Source organism: Nicotiana attenuata, chromosome 1, assembly GCF_001879085.1.
Source record: "Nicotiana attenuata strain UT chromosome 1, NIATTr2, whole genome shotgun sequence".
In the NCBI taxonomy this organism is placed as follows: domain Eukaryota; kingdom Viridiplantae; phylum Streptophyta; class Magnoliopsida; order Solanales; family Solanaceae; genus Nicotiana; species Nicotiana attenuata.
The window spans coordinates 44,747,714-44,764,835 of record NC_031989.1 but is presented as its reverse complement, the minus strand read 5'-3'; the positions used below and the strand labels follow the sequence as shown (position 1 = coordinate 44,764,835).

General features: G+C 38.6%; 1 protein-coding gene across 1 annotated transcript; it reads left to right on the top strand.

Annotated features, from left to right (window-relative positions):
* LOC109235644 (mitochondrial import inner membrane translocase subunit TIM50-like) lies at positions 14,317 to 15,794 on the top strand. The gene is made up of 3 exons (XM_019401828.1): positions 14,317 to 14,361; positions 14,960 to 15,151; positions 15,247 to 15,794. The coding sequence occupies exons 1-3, from the start codon at positions 14,317 to 14,319 to the stop codon at positions 15,385 to 15,387; spliced, it is 378 nt and encodes a 125-aa protein (XP_019257373.1). The 3' UTR covers positions 15,388 to 15,794.

The window sequence follows — 17,122 nt, the reverse complement described above, 5'->3', positions numbered from 1 at the left end:
CCTATACTGTTGAACTACTGCTTCTTTTTAAAACAAATCCCTTGTTTTTTGAAAACTCTTTTAAACTACTTCTTCCTACACTTCACACTACTCTTAGAGAATAGGTTCTGCCCCCTTCGTGTGAGCATTGCTTTGGGTACCTCTGAGTACTCACAGAACTTTGACACACAAGGCTGGTAATCCCACACTGCACCTGTCCTGCATTCTTCTAAGTGTTTAGGTGCTGGTATTAGCCAGGGACCCAATGGGGTCCTAGGGAGCTTTGCTGCACCTAGACCATGGCAAAGGCTGTGAAACTCGAAGGAAGTGAGGTTGGAAGACTGGGCCTGATTGAAGGCTCCCTATAGAATAACTTCTTAGTTTTGTTCTTTATTACTGTAATTCAGATACTATTGGTTTGTAATAATTTGTAAATGAACGATTGGGGCTGAATAGTGAATATGGGGGAGGGTATGCTTGTTTATTTTAAGTAATGGGTAGAAAACTCGTTTATAGGTTTTATTTGCCTATTTGCGCAATAGATAACCTGCTTAGGGCATACATTTTCATGTGTTAGAAATCATGTTTTAGGTCATGCACTCTCAGTATGTTATTGTACTCACTTCGTAATTTTAATCAATTAACAACAAGCCAAATAACTGTCATTACTGCATTGGCATGTTAGAAATCATGTTTTAGGTACGCCTATGTGCATTTGATATCCTGCCCTTAGGACTTCTTATTCGTTCGATATAGTGGTTAATTAACATGTTAGTCTAATAACTTTGCTAAAATATGGCTGTGTTTGAAACGTTTCTGCAAATGCATTATCATGCGTACCTTAGAAAAATCAGAACCAAAATACGCATGTCCATTCCTTAAAATGATCAGACAATTTATAAGACGCCTAGGTAAACTTTAGGCCCAATAAGAATTGACTAATCATGTTTAGGACCAACCAAATTCTTTAATTTCGAACTCTGTCGCTCTCATTCTTACTTTGATTCTCTGAAGTTCACTTTTTTTTTTAAGAAAAAAAACTCTGCTCCATCTGGAAACGATTTTGAAATGGTGCACCTATTTACTCTTACTGAGTTTCTGATTTTTATATTATCAAACCACTGGGTTACCAACCTCTGCCCAGAATCGTGCTATTTTACTTGTCCTGTACCTCATTAAATTACTGTTTCTACCTTATTTTTTTTAAAACCATGCTTTAACTGTTGTTACCTATTTCCTTTGTAAAAAAAAACTCCTATCTTTGAGACCTTGAATGTGTTTAAGACGTGCTAATTATGCGCTCATTTGAGGAGGGATCTATGAGCCTTTATTTGATTTTGTATGTTCCTTTATGTGCATTCCTATTTGTTATGTATGTCGCTTAGCATTTTGCCTTTAAATTTAAGGGTTCAGCCTAGTCCCTACGACATAGGAATAGTGGTCCTAAATACCCTCCAGGACTTATAGAACGGGACAGGTAATAGCACGCGGTAAGTACTCGTGACCAACACACGCGTTTAGTAACCTTTACGGGGTGGGAAGGGTAGAATATGGAGATGATGACCGATGCACTAATATCTCATGTAGCACTTTTTCTAAGGAGCAATTACTGAGTATTGCATTAATGATCCATATTAATCATAAACCTAGGACCCCTCTCCCTTTGTTTGTTTTCATCTCTTCTTGTAAAACTATTCAAATTTTTTCATAAATCTCTGCCTTCCACACTTACCTTCAAAACTCTTTTCTTATTTGCAATGTTGTATACTTGAATCTTTGATTGTCTACTTGATTATGTGAAGTCAAAATATAGCATGGCCGGGACTTGAGGGGTGCCTAACACCTTCCCCTCGAGATAATTTCTAGCCCTTACCCAAACTCTGGTTTTCCAACTCAAAAACCCTTAGTGTCCTAATGCACTTAATCATTAGGTGGCGACTCTTCAATTCCAAAAACCCAAATCCCAAAAGGGAATAGAGTTGTCCTCCCAAATATCGTAAACCCGATTTCGCGAGAAAAAGGGGGCGTCGACATCCGCAACCGTACAAAGAGGAATACAATATGGACCTGGTCCCTTAGTGTTCTCTGATAGAAGTACAAGTCAACTACAGCTGGAAAGCAACTGCAGAAAGTGACTGCCTGCAACAGTGCAGCAGACAGTGCAGCAGTCACTTCCCATTGAGATTGGATATCACTAAGGATGTCTTGTGCAGTATAAACCTTATGCAAGGCACAAGATTCAGGTTCAAACACTTGCAAATACAGCTAACGAAAATTCTCTCAAGTGCTCAAGAACCTCTCTCAAGAACAAAGCTGCTACGACCTCAAGGACCTGATCCAAGATTGATGATATCTTATGTCCTTAGGGTTGTTGAGTCTTTGTTATGTGTTCTTTATTGTAACTCCTATCCGGCTTTCTTAGAAGCGTTGATTAGGAAACCTTTGTAAAACCATAAACTCTCCCTGAGTTTATGTTGTGGCTAGTATTAGTCATAAGCAAAAGCCTTTGTGACCGTAGTGTGACAAAGTGGCTTGTGGTGGAAACATCACAAGTTAGTCAAAAGTCTTTGTAACTAGGATAGTTATAGAGTGGCTTGTGGTGGGTACATCACAAGTTAGTTGAAGTCTTTGCAATAGGATTTTGCAAAGTGGCTTGTAATAGGGTTTTTACAAGTTAGTGAAGTCTTTGCAATAGGATTTTGCAAAGTGGCTTGTAATAGGGAGATTGCAAGTTAGTGGAGTTAGAAGCCTACAAGAGTAGGTCGTGGTTTTTTAATCCCCTTGTGTGGGATTTTTCCACGTAAAAATCCTCTGCCTTATTTACATTCTGCTTTACTAGCAATCACAGCAGAACCCGATAAAGGACCATGTACTCTACTATTTGGTGGTTTCACACAAACTTAGCAGTGTACCAAACTGATATAGGACCAGATCGCTATACAGTTTGGTTCATCAGTATTTTCAGAGGAAACATATAGAGAACCCGGTTCTCTATACAGTCTGGTGGACTCATAGTTTCTAACAGTCCTTTTTCTCATTTTTTTTAAATTCAATTATTAAACTAAAATAATATCAGTTGTCAGTTGATCTAATTCACTGAATATCACACTAACTGCTGCTAAGCATCATAAATTACATAATCAGATTCTAAGAATCAACACGTGATTGCCATGCAAACCTTGATCTCCTTCCCTACAAATATCAGTACAAACTCTACCACTAGCAGTAACACAATCAGATATGGAGTAAGAAAACATAATCTACAGCCACCAAATCTCCATATATACTAGTTAGAATAGAAATGATAATAAAATATTGAAAAATGCAATAAAAGTATAAGTAGCAAAAAACACTTCTGGTACCATATGATACCATACATGTATACCAACAGAGTATATGATTGCTCTAGAATATTGCTACAACTATCTTCGACTATACTACTGTACAAAACGTTACAGGATGCAATAAAATTAGGAGAAAATTACATGCTCGCATTGCAAGCTAAATATTCGTAAAGCAACTTGCTCATTCCGTATACTAACAGGGTATATAGTTGTATGGGATCGTTCCAATCATTACCTATAACTATAAAAACTATTACATAATACACATAATCTATGACCATCGGCGCTAAAAAAATTCCTGCATTGCAAATCATGTAATCACTTAAAAATGTAGCTAAAACAACTAACAAAATGTTCAAACTACTATATGATACCAATATGGTATATAACTATACCAACTTGGTATACAACTTTACTGGTTAATTTTTGGAAATTATATGATTATACTACTATTACATAACACACATGAACAAACAGTGTTATTTTATACGTCAATACCACACAAGAAGGGGGGAGGGGGGGATTTGTGTGGTACCCAATTTTCGCTTAACTTGATTATAGAAGGACCTGATTCTTCTGTGTGTTCCAACTACTACTGTCGCTGAATAATAACTACAGAAAATAAAGAACAGAGAGATTTTATGTGGAAAACACCTGGCTCAAAAGGTGAAAAAACCACGACCTACCTTCCAGTAGGATTTTTCCGAACTCTCCACTAAAATCACTAAGCCAAAAACTGCATTTACAAAATCTCTTTTGTAAACCTAGGATTAACTCCAATCCCGTTATGGCACACAGCCTCAACTGTCGCGACAACTTCAAGTTAACTCTAACTTGAAAACTCTAAGTACCTAATATAATTTCTTCTACATAAGCTAAAAGGTACAATAAAAAATCACCTACTACAATTGAACTAGAATAAAAGATAGACTCTTGGAACTGGTTCTTCTATCTGGTTCAAGTAGCTTCAGGATTGCACGCTTGAATCACACAGAAATTGCTTGCAAAATTGCCTTGCTATTTTGCCCTCAATTCACGTTTAACTTCTGCTTATGTGCATTACCTGTAAAAGAGAACAACACTAATATTTAAGGAGTTAGCAATTAGAGATTGACTAGGATACAGACGCTACTCTTCCATGGTGGAAAAGTTCTAGTTGATCTCATACTCTAACTCTATCCTTTTCTTAAACCATGTCCTCTTTGTGTAAGGAGTCTTTATCCTTATACAAATGCAACCTTTTCGATAATGATCAGGAGATATCACTTCTGATAAGTTAGGTTTATCTCCTTCACGTGCATCTCACATGTTTGAGTTGATCACAACTGTGCTTCACAAGATGGATCTGGTCCATGTCTGAGTTCTTTTGTCAGTCTTCAAAACTTCACCTTTACTTGGGCCAACAAATTCCCCCTTTTTGATGATGATAAACTCTATGCTTTTCACTCATTTAGGCCCTGTCAGAACTCAGCTTATTTAGCAATACAAAGTTAGAAAAATGTACTTATCATTAAGGACCAGGTTCATTAGGTTATAAACATCACTTATTCAGAATATTCAAAGCACAATATCCCTTCCCCCTTTTGGCATCATCGAAAAGTTGCATAAATAAAGTGTAAGTCCCAGAATTTTAACAATTACTCATGGCCACTGGGGCAACTGCAAGTGTAATCATGGATTAATCATCAGTAAAGAAGCAAACATTTCAACTATCAAGGAAATATTAACAGTCAACAAGAGCAAAAACAGTAGAAGGCTATCATTGATAGAAGATACGTTGCTACCACAATACGCAGACAGAAAGAAAAAATATTCAAAACATAAGCAAAAGAAAGAGAAATTCCTAATCTGGGTCACTGGTGGTACTAGACAGGTTCAGGAGATGAAGGCTAGAATTCCTAAGGCTTGGGGGAGCTAGAGGTTTGGTTTTGGGCTTGGAGAAGGTTCAGCATATTTTGAAGAATCCCACCATTCTTCTCCTTTTCCTTGGTGAGCTCAACTCTGAGAGCATCCCTCTCAGATTCAACCTCTGCTACGCGAGCCTTCAGCCTAGCGATCTCAGCATCCTTGGCCCCACTTTCCTGAACTAGAGCCCTGACTTTACTGTAGACAGGTGTCTTCTTGGATGAACCAGGTTCATTAGGATGGCATTGACTAGATAGTCACACGCAATCAGAGTATTAATGCCAAAATGGTCCTTGCTTGTGGCCATTTCCCATTTCTTCAGATGCACCTTGCACAGATCCAGAACAGTAGTCAGAATAAATCCATGGGGGGTGGCATGGGCCTTAGAGCATTGATAACCCTGTCCAGTAGCTTGATGATGAATGCAGGCCAGTTGATTTGCCTTCCACTTTCAAGACACTCCATCAGAACTAAGTCCATATAGTTAGCAATATGCCTTCTTTCCTGCCTGGGCAGTAGGCACTTGTTGACAAACTCAAAGAGGACTTTGTGTCGTGGCTTCATTTCACTCTTGTGCACAAACTTGGCCTCATTCACTTCTTCAACATCATAGAATCTCCTAGTGATTTCAAGGGCAGGAGGAAGGGAATCCAGACTTGGCCATCTTTGCCTAGTTTAGTCATCATGTCCCTCAGCAGGGATGTCAAGAATCTCTCCCAGCTTCTCTGCATCAAAGGTCACTTGAACTCCTTTCACTTGGCTGGTGACTCTGCCATCCTTGACTTCTGCATTTACCATGAATTAAATGTTCTCATTCCTGGCTAGCCTTCCATCCATCTGAAGGACCATGTTCTTCCAGCCCTGAACAGCTAGTGCATCAACCAAACGAACCATTCCTGGTTCCACCAAGTCTTTCAGCAATCTTCCCTTCAAAATCTTTCTTTTGCCAAACTTGGTCAGCTTGTCTTGTTCACCATCAGACTCACTCTCTTCGTCGCCACTCTATTCCTCATCTTTAGTAATTCTAACTTGTTTGTTTTTCACTGCAGACCTTGTCCTCTTGGCCAATGAAGGTTCAACAGCCTTAGACACAGATGAAGACTTCTTGGAAGAAGTCTTGGTCTTTTTGGGCTTGGGGGTCTGAACCTCCACAGTTGTATGTTCCTCCTAATGAACATGTTCCATCTCCTCAATATCAACAGCCTCAGAAGGCTCAGCAACCTTGGCTTTTCCTTTATCCGTCCTCTTCTTCTTGCTTTCAGCCAAAGCCTTTTGTAACTCACTCTCACTTTGTTTCACCATACTTCTTGTGGCTCTCCCTTTTGGCAAGGGAAATTCAGCAGCTGTTGGGGAAGAAGCCTCTTTTCTTGGAAGGTTTTGCAATGCTGGGGGCTTTTGGTGTTGGGGTTCTCCTTTTCTTTAGATCATATCTAGCACACACTTTCTTTAGAAGATCTGCTAGGGTCTCCTCAACAGATGAACCAGGTTCATCTGCCTGTGAACTTAGATTAACCAAACCTTCAGCAGCCTCTCCTGAACCACTTCCCCCTGACTTCTTGCCACTTTCTTCCACAGTTGCATGATCAACCCCACAGATAGCAGGTACCATCAATTCAGAAGTGGGTGAAGAACCAGCCACTCTTTTCCCTTTTTCCCTCACATCACTACATACACCCTCTCTCTCTTTTTCATTTTTATTTTTACCTTCTCTCCTACCCAATTCAGGCAATTCCACATTCCTGACAGACCCAACCAAAACAAACCTATTTTCTAAATTTTCAGCCAAAGCAGAATGTACTTCAGAAGGGGAGTTTTGAGCCTTTTTCAGAGTCAGAAGAACCAGTTCCTTCCCCCTCACTTGTTGATTTGAAAGAATCGTCTGAGTTTTCAGAATCTTGGGCTTGTCTTGCCTTTAATTTCTCATTCAATTTCTTTGAAAGAGCACCAGTTGCCACCATTTTGCGAGCAAGTATTTTTACTTGCCTTCTCCTAGGTTGAGGGGTTGTGCTGGGTGGAGGAGGGCTGGATGAATCAGAGGGAGTAGGTTGTGGAGGAGCGCCTGTGTTGTCTTGAGGGTTCGACATTGTAACTGATTTCATGAGAGAGTTTGTGAGTTAGGCTTTTAGAAGAGAGAACAATTAAGAGTGAAATAGATTTTTGACGGTTTTGGAGAATTATGAGAGTGGAAGTGATTGTGATGATGGGTTTTTAAATAGAGAGGCCTAATTAATGACAAACGGTAGCTTTGGAGTCAATTAGAAGTCCAATCAACCTGAAATTTCAGGTTGAAAAAACGGTTAGGCTTCCCTAGATTCTAGGCGTTTTATGTGGTGAGGATTCTATTAGAGACGGAACTGGTTAAAAAAATAAACGGATAGGATTTTCTAATGTTTTTGAACATAGATAGGACTCTGCTCATGAATTAAATATTTATATTTCTATTTGTGCAGAGTATAGAAAACATACTTCGTTATTCAGATGAACCAATACTGATGAACCAGGTTCTTCATTTAGATTCCTCATGATCATGCCTCAATTTACCAAAATAGAGAAAATTTTGTTATAGATCAGTGAGTCATATCAACACATGTCACAGGAGTATACTATTTACAGTATGAAACTGAGTAAAAATTAATTTAGATATTTACACAAGTTCCAGATTTCCTAGCCAAAAAGAAATAATTTTTTTTCATTGTGCATTCTGAGCTGGTCCCATTAGGTGATCTTAATCATCCCTAATTCTAACCCGTTCCTTTCAAAGCTTTCTCTACTCAGTGCTTTAGTAAAGATGTCTATAATTTATTTATCAGTAGCACAGAATTCTATAGTAATCAATCCTTTCTCATAGTTGTCCCTTAAGAAGTGATGTGTAACATCTATGTGCTTAGTCCTCTTATGATGAACTGGTTCTTAGTCATACTAATAGCACTAGTATTATCACAGAAGATAGGGATGCAACCAACTTCAATGCCAAAATCCATTAGCTGTTGTTTGATCCACAGCAGTTGAGCACAACAAGAGGCAGTAGCAACATACTTAGCCTCAGCAGTGGATAAAGCCACTGAATTCTGCTTTTTAGTGGCCCATGATACCAGACATGAACCAAAAAAATGAACCATCCTGAGGTGCTTTTCGTATCCATAAGGAAACCTGCATAGTCGGCATCAGCATATCCTACTAAATTAAAGTTACTACCTTTAGAGTACCAAAGGCAAAGGTCAGTAGTGCCTTTCAAATATCTCAGTATCATCTTGACAGCAATCAAGTGGGATTCCTTAGGATTTGCCTTAAAACGAGCACAAAACCCCACTCTGAAAACAATGTCAGGTCTGATAGCAGTAAGATACAGAAGTGAACCAATCATACCCTATACAACTTCTGATCAACAGATGAACTAGGTTTATCTATGTCTAATTTAGTAGTTGTTGCAATGGGTGTGTCTATTTCTTTTGATTCATCCATTTTAAACTTCTTAATCAACTCTTTTACATATTTCTACTGATGGATCATGATTCCATTTGGGTTTTGTTTGATCTGTAAACCTAAGAAGAAGTTAAGTTCACCCATCATACTCATCTCAAACTCACTCCCCATCAGTTTAGCAAATTCCTTACTCAGTTTTTCAGTGGTTGCCCCAAAAATTATGTCATCGACATATATTTGTACTACTAGTAGATCCTTACCATTTTCCCTCAAGAATAGAGTGTTGTCAATCTTACCTCATTTGTATCCATGTTCGAGTAGGAATTTGGATAGGCATTCATACCATGCTCTAGGAGCCTGCTTCAGTCCATATAGGACCTTGTCCAATTTGTATACATGATCTGGACACTCCTTACTTTCATATCCTGGAGGTTGTTTGACAAAGACTTCTTCCTTTAAGTAGACATTTAGGAAGCAAAATCTTCACATCAATTTGGTGAAGTGTAAATTCCATGTGTGCTGCAAAGGCTATGAGGAGTCTTATTGCCTCCAGTCTTGCAACTGGAGCAAAGGTCTCATCATAATCTATGCCTTCCTCTTGGCTATAACCTTGGACCACCAATCTTGCCTTGTTTCATGTAACCATTCCATCTTCATCAAGCTTGTTTCTGAAGACCCATTTAGTGCCAATTATTGATCTGTCCTTGGGTCTTGGAACCAGATGCAAAACTTGACTTCTTTCAAACTGATTGAGTTCATCTTGCATTGCATTCACCCAGTTTGCATCCTGCAAAGCTTCATCAACATTTTTAGGTTCAATAAGAGATAAGAATGCATCAAAAGCACATAGATTCTTTAATTGAGATCTGGTTTTAACTTCGGAAGTTGGGTCAGTAAGGATGTTCTCAATGGGATGAGAACTTTGATACTTGTAAGGTTTCACAACCAACTGATTTCTGTTTGGAGTTTCTCCCATGTTCTGTTGCTGAGGAACAGGCTCATGGACAGGTTCCATTTGGAAATTTGATTCACTTCTTCTTTGTTCAGTTCCCCCTGTCAGGTTGCCCTGGATGGAAGAACCTGTTCCATCACCTGTTCCTTCTTTTGGTGCAGCTTCACTCAATTCTTTTACCAGCCTAATAGCTTCATCTTCATGTTCCTGTCTCTCAAAAAGAATGTTAGTTTCATCAAAAACTACATGTACACTTTCTTCTACACACAAAGTTTTTTTTTTGTACACTTTATAAGCTTTGCTATGTGAAGAATATCCCAAGAATACTCCCTCATCACTTCTGGGATCAAACTTACCTAGGGAGTCCTTTCCATTATTGTGCACAAAGCACTTGCATCCAAATGCCCTAAGATGGGATATATTTGGTTTTCTCCCTTTAAGTAACTCATAGGGAGTCTTCTCTACAAGAGGTCTAGTCATGCACCTATTTTCAAGAGTCATATTCTTTCTTTCAAGTACTCCATTTTGTTGAGGAGTCCTAGGGGCGGAGAAATTATGATCTATACCATGCTCATCACAAAATTCAGCAAACTTCGCATTTTCATTCCATGATCAGACCTAATTGATGCAAGTTGATTACCTAGTTGTTTCTGAGTTTTTCTAACAAAGGCAGTAAAATGTTAAATGCTTCATCCTTAGATGTTAAAAATAATACCCAAGTAAACCTAGAGAAATCATCAACAAGTACCATCACATATTTCTTACCACCTCTGCTCAATGTTCTCATTGGACTATAGAGATCCATATGAACCAGTTCCATTGACCTGGTCGTGCTTACCACTTTCTTGCTTTTAGAAGAGGATCTTACCTGCTTCCCCCTTGCACAAGCCTCACAAACTTTGTCTTCCTTGAACTTGATGTTAGGTAACCCTATCACCAGGTCCTTGGAGACTAATTTGTTGAGTTGATTTAGACTTGCATGACCAAGTCTTTTGTGCCATAGGAGGGGATCATTGTCCAACACACTTAAGCAAGTAAGTTCGTTTTCTGAAAGAGTGGACAGATCTACAATTTAAATATTGTTAACTCTTTTTCCCTGCAAAACAATTTTTTCAGTGGTAAGATTAATCACAAAACATTTGGTAGAGGTGAATGCTACCAGGTTACCTCTGTGACACAGTTGTGATACTCTGATTAGGCTATATTTCAAGCCATCTATCAAGTAGACATTCTCAATGGAATGTGAGTCTGTCTTACCTACCTTTTTTTTTTTGAAAAGGTACATGTTTGTATTAATATAAAAGGTGGCATACATTAAACCAGTGTATCCATCCATAATTACAAGAGGGAGTACAGAAAAGATTCTTGTTCTATTCTAGTCTAGTTCTCTGTTGAATCTCATAAAAAGTCTAAAACTTCAAAAATACTTTCACATTCTTCTAAATACTCCTGTTTACACCAAAAAAAAAAAATAGAGCACTAGACAGCTCATCTTCAGCTTTTGTATAGGACTATGGCTGTCTTCAAAACATCTTTGATTCCTTTCCTTCCAAATTGTCCACCATATACAAGCAGGGACAATCTTCCATCTCTCTTTCTGACTGGATTGTTCACCATCTCTTTTCCAGCTAGCTAGAACTTCCCGGATTCTTCCAGGCATGACCCATCGAATGTCTTACCTACCTTTCCAACCCCAATAATGTCACCTTTCTTCCCATTTCCAAAGGAGACATCACCTCCTTTAGGTCCTCAAGTGAAAGGAACTGGTTCTTACTTCCAGTCATATGCTTTGAGCAGCCACTATCCATGTACCATATTTGGCTACTTCCCTTCACTTGAACCTCTTGTTCATCATTTGATTCTCAATGGCCGTAAGTGCTTGTTCATCTCCAGCTTCATCTTCTGAATCCTCATCTGAACTTTCTCCCCAAGCAGCAACCATAGCCTTTGTTGATCCTTTGTTCTTCCTGGGTTGAACCTGTTCCTTCTTCCTGTTTTTTCGTTCAGCTCTTTCTTTCTTCCATTCAATTTCCCACTGAGGGCAATTCTTGATCATGTGGTCAGTCTTACCACATTTGTAGCAGCCCTCGTTGGTCTGTTTTTCAGGAGCCCTTGTTTTGTTGAAGGTTGCACCTCTTGAAGAACCCTTTCCTCTCATTAGGTACTTCTTGAAATCCCTTGTGATCATTGCCATTTCATCATCCTCTAGTCTGCATCTTCAGCTATTCTGAGAGCCAGGCTTCTTTCCTTCTTGGGTGCATCCATCTTCATGGTTTGCCTTGTCAGTTCATAGGCAGTGAGATTCCAATCAGCTCATCCAACTTGAGAGTAGCAATGTTCTTTGATTCCTGAATAGCAGTGATTTTGCTTTCCCAAGTTACTGGCAAGACCTTTGTCAAGATTTTCTCAACCTTGTCTTCTTCAAGGATAATTCTTCCAAGAGACTTAAGTTCATTTGTTAGTGTTGTGAACCTTGTGTACATTTCTTGAATGGTTTCTCCTTCCTTCATGGTGAAGTTCTCATATTGAGAATACAGCAGTGTTCCTCTTGATCTCTTTACTTGAGGAGTTCCTTCATGGGTCACTTGTAGAGTGTCCCAGATTTCTTTGGCCGTAGTACAGTTTTGAATTTTGCTGTACTCGTCTGGACCTAGTCCACACACAAGCCATTTCTTGGCCTTGACATTCTTTTCCCAGAATACAGCAGTGTTCCTCTTGATCTCTTTACTTGAGTTTCTTCATGGGCCACTTGTAGAGTGTCCCAGATTTCTTTGGCAGTAGGACAATTTTGAATTTTGCTGTACTCGTCTGGACCTAGTCCACACACAAGCCATTTCTTGGCCTTGGCATTCTTTTCCCATTTCTTCAAGTCTTCAGCAGTACAGTCAGCTCTCGTCTTTGGCACGTCCACTCCTTCAGCATTCTTCTTTGTAGTAGCTAGGGGACAATCAGTAACAATATCCCAAAGTTCATAGTCTTCTCCTATGATGTGGTCTCTCATCCTGTTCTTCCACCAGGAATAGTACTGGCCATTAAAGAGTGGAGGCCTAGCAGTGGATTGTCCTTCCCAGTTTACAGGTGGTGCACTCATGTTGATCTGTTCCTAAGGTGTTAGCCTCTTCAAGGATAACCCGCTTTGATACCAATTGATGTTTTATACGTCAGTACCACACAAGAAGGGGGGGTGATTTGTGTGGTACCCAATTTTCGCTTAACTTGATAATAGAAGAAGCTGGTTCTTTTATGTGTTCTAACTACTACTGTCGCGGAATAATAACTATAGAAAATAAAGAACACAGAGATTTTACGTGGAAAACACCTGGCTCAAAGGGTGAAAAAACCACGACCTACCTTCCAGTAGGATTTTCCCAAACTCTCCACTAAAATCACTGAGCCAAAAACTGCATTTACAAAAACTCTTTTGTAAACCTAGGATTAACTCTAATCCCGTTGTGGCACACAACCTCAACTGTTGCGACAACTTCAAGTTAACTCTAACTTGAAAACTCTAAGTACCTAATACGATTGCTTCTAAATAAGCTGAAAGGTACAATGTAAAATCACCTACTACAATTGAACTAGAATAAAAGACAGACACTTGGAACTGGTTCTTCTATCGGGTTCAAGTAGCTTCAGGATTGCACGCTTGAATCACACATAAATTGCTTGCAAAATTGCCCTGCTATTTTGCTCTCAATTCACGTTTAACTTCTGCTTATGTGCATTACCTGTAAAAGAGAACAAAACTAATATTTAAGGAGTTAGCAATTAGAGATTGACTAGGATACAGACGCTACTCTTCCATGGTGGAAGAGTTCTAGTTGATCTCATACTCTAACTCTATCCTTTTCCTAAATCGTGTTCTCTTTGTGTAAGGAGTCTTTCTCCTTATCCAATATGCAACGTTTTCGATCATGATCAGTAGATAACATTTCTGATATGTTAGGTTTATCTCCTTCACGTGCATCTCACATGTTTGAGTTGATCATAACTGTGCTTCACAAGATGGACCTGGTCCATATCTGAGTTCCTTTGTCAGTCTTCAAAACTTCACCTTTACTTGGGCCAACATAAACCAAACGTTTTGAAGCAATAGAAGGTGAAGTCTCTTGTCGTTGTCTGATTGACTTGTAAGTCAAAGTGATTCACTTTGTCTTTCTAGCCCTATTCAGAGCCCTTCACGGAGCATTTCATGATTCATCCTCTGACTGTAATATAGCTCTGAATGACTATATTTCTTAGCTCAATCTCTTTCTGGGAAACTCAGCTGATACTACTATAATTGCTATTAGGATTGTCAATAACTTTATGATAAGCAAGCCTGATTGTGTAGATTTCCATTCATTGCATGTCTTGCATGCACACTATGAATCTATATCTAGCAGTAACTCTATGCATCTATCGGTCATATAGTACCTTGAGGGTCATTCTTTCAGCTCAGATTGTCACATATTTGGTGTTTGGGCTGTGTTTGATAATTTTGCAAATTAAACCGTTAATGTGTTGAAAATATGGTAGATCTATGTCAATGTCTCTTTCCAAAAGTTTCTCGAGCCTCATAGCTCATCTCTTATGTCCATTTTCTGATCCACTGTTTATTACCAGATCCACTGAACTTTCTGCTGGTGAAAATCGATGTAATCTAACCTTAGTACTGGCTCTTTACTAGCTAGTTTTTTATCGAATGTTCCCGAACGGACTCTTGACTAGCTTATGAATGTACTAAATCTCGAGACCAGGAATTGTGATGGGCGTCTGGTTTGCAAAGACACCTTTAGTATGTTGGGATACAAATCATGTCTCTATTCTGAGATATTTTGGTGCTCAATGCTTGTTCATGCTTAGATGGCTAAATTTCCATTGATGCATCATTTGTATCAATATCTGCTCTATATTAATTCAACCCTGTTGGATTATTTCATAAAAGGACCTGATTTCAGTACGAACTGTACATTCTCTACATGATACTACCTATCAGGAATAAAAGAAAGTTACCTAAATGATACTGATACCAGGCTTACGCCTCAAAAGTTTTTGTATTCTTAAGCTTCTCCCTCTCATGAAAATGATGAACTGAGTTCTTTCGACTTCCAAAGATAAAGAAAGATTGTTATTACTTGAGAAATTGATTACTTGCGTTAGATAATGAATTTGCGGCACATTCCTATCAAAAAAGATAATGAATTTGCCTCACCTAATGGTTCATAATCAAATACTATGACATTGAGTCATAGGTTCCATGAATTTGTGGCATCAACATATCTTTTTGGTTTCTGTGTCCCTGCAAACTCAGCTCATTGCAACACAACTATTCCACTAAATCAAAGCACTTCTCTTTCTATAAAATTTCTTTCAGCTTATTATTGTGAGTTTGACGCTTTGCTTGCATCTCAGGGAATATCGGGAACATGTGAAGGATTTATCTTGCATATCAAAGGATCTAAGCCGAATTGTCATTGTTGATAACAATCCATTTAGTTTCTTGTTACAACCTCTAAATGGAATTCCGTGCATTCCGTTTGCTGCTGGACAACCGCATGACATACAGGTCTAATACATAAGAAAAACATGTATGAAAGCTATTCCTCAAATTTAGCTACTATGCTCCCATGACTTTAACAAGAGTTTTATATTCTGTATCAGCTTTTGGAGGTTATCCTTCCACTTCTCAAGCATCTCTCCCAGCAGAAAGATGTGCGGCCCGTGCTCTACGAAAGATTTCATATGCCAGAATGGTTTCAAAAGCATGGAATCCCTGCCTCTGCATTGACAAGTGTAGGATGAAAATCTTGCAAGTGAAATTGCTTCTAATTCCTGGAGACATCAATTCTGTAATTTGTTCTGCAAGTGCAGTACCCCTTCACTCGAAGAACAATTTTGTATAGCTAATTTTGTGTAGAGGAGCAGCCATTGACGAAGTCCCAAGTTTCTCAAGTCTGATCGGAGTGTTTTCCTCCCTACGTTCGCACAACATTCTCATTGCGGAAATTCAGATTATTCTGTAACTTGTTAATAGCCTCCAATCTCAGTCGATGTTAGTGTTTGTGCAATTGTTGTAAACATTCGTCGCCAATAATTATTCCTTCTCTCACACAAATTCTAATGTAAAGGGTTGATCATTGGACGCTCTCTTCAGGAATGGTAATCTTCGTTTCTTAAACATTCTGAGTGGAACCCAGAATCTTTCTACAGGCGGTGTTTGTCGCATATCTTTTCTCTTCAAAATAGCAAACTTTTTAACTTGAGATTCTATGTTTTTCGTTTTCTTAAAAATGGAAAGAAAACAACCTAATTTTGTAAGAAAGTAACATCTGAGATCCGACTTGGGGAAAATGAGGATCACAAGGGGGATAGCGTCACGATCTTTTGGTTCTTTTTGTTCGTTTTGATCCAGCACACTACAACATTTTAGGCCTTTGACTACACCGGAAAAGTGTGGCCTAGAGTAGCAAAAAGTGTGGCCTTTGGTCAAAGGCTACACTTTTCGACTTTAGGCAACGCTTTTCTGGGCCAAAGGCCACACTTTTTGCTACTCTAGGCCACGCTTTTCTGGGGTGCCCAAAAGAAGCGTAACCTTTAACCTAAGGGCACGCTTTTCAAATGTTATCTTACAAGCCACGCTTAGAAACGTGGCCTATTAGTCAACAAAGACACACCCCATAGGGCAACGCTTTTATACCCTACAGCTACACACAAAAAGCGTGGCCTTTGTTACCTTTTAGGCCACACTTGTTAACCGTGGCTTTTAAAGGAACACTTAGAAAGCGTGGTCTTTGATTATATACATGCTAGACATACAGACAAATGGCCACACTTTTAAAGCGTGGCAATTTTGGCTAGGCTATAAAATTTAAAAATTTATAGTTTACATATAATGTAATTACAATTATTTCAAGCACATGCATTATTATCATATATTTTGATGATATAAAGAACTAAACTAGCTAATGAATACCAAAAATAATAATTCAAAAGAATACACATACTAATAAAACAATGTGTCAAAAATGCCCATTAAAAATAAACTTTTCAAAAGTGAGTATATTCATATAGTATCATGAATATAAGAATCTTAATTATCCAAAAAAAATCACATTCACATTACGATCAAATTGACTTTTCGCCACCATTTCCAATTGCGTCACCCACTTTCTCCTACACATAAAAAGAGATTAATAATTAGATAGAAACTAAACTTTGATCGTTCGTCAAGAAGAACAAAGACTATGATAACATATAGTAGCACCATGTTTTGCATATTTTTCAATCACATATAAATAAAAATTGAGTAATGAGTACAATAAACAAAATATAGTAGTCCCATTTCACTCACCCAAACACTAACTCCATGACTCCCACTCCCTCACGTCACTAGCATATACTCTCACATATTTCTTCACCTCAATCTCATGTCACAGCCGAGACCAACTCCTTTGCACTTTATCAGGTAACCACCAAATTTTCCTTTATAAAAGAGATGGAGAGCTAACAGAGAAGAGAATTTTATGGGGGGGGGGGG

Bases quoted from the DNA above. Each gene is read 5' to 3' on its own strand.
- LOC109235644 (XM_019401828.1), top strand. From the start codon at position 14,317: ATGAATGTACTAAATCTCGAGACCAGGAATTGTGATGGGCGTCTG. The intron at 14,362-14,959 runs GTTTGCAAAGAC...AATTTCTTTCAG, and splicing joins GGAATTGTGATGGGCGTCTG to CTTATTATTGTGAGTTTGAC. The intron at 15,152-15,246 runs GTCTAATACATA...ATTCTGTATCAG, and splicing joins GACAACCGCATGACATACAG to CTTTTGGAGGTTATCCTTCC.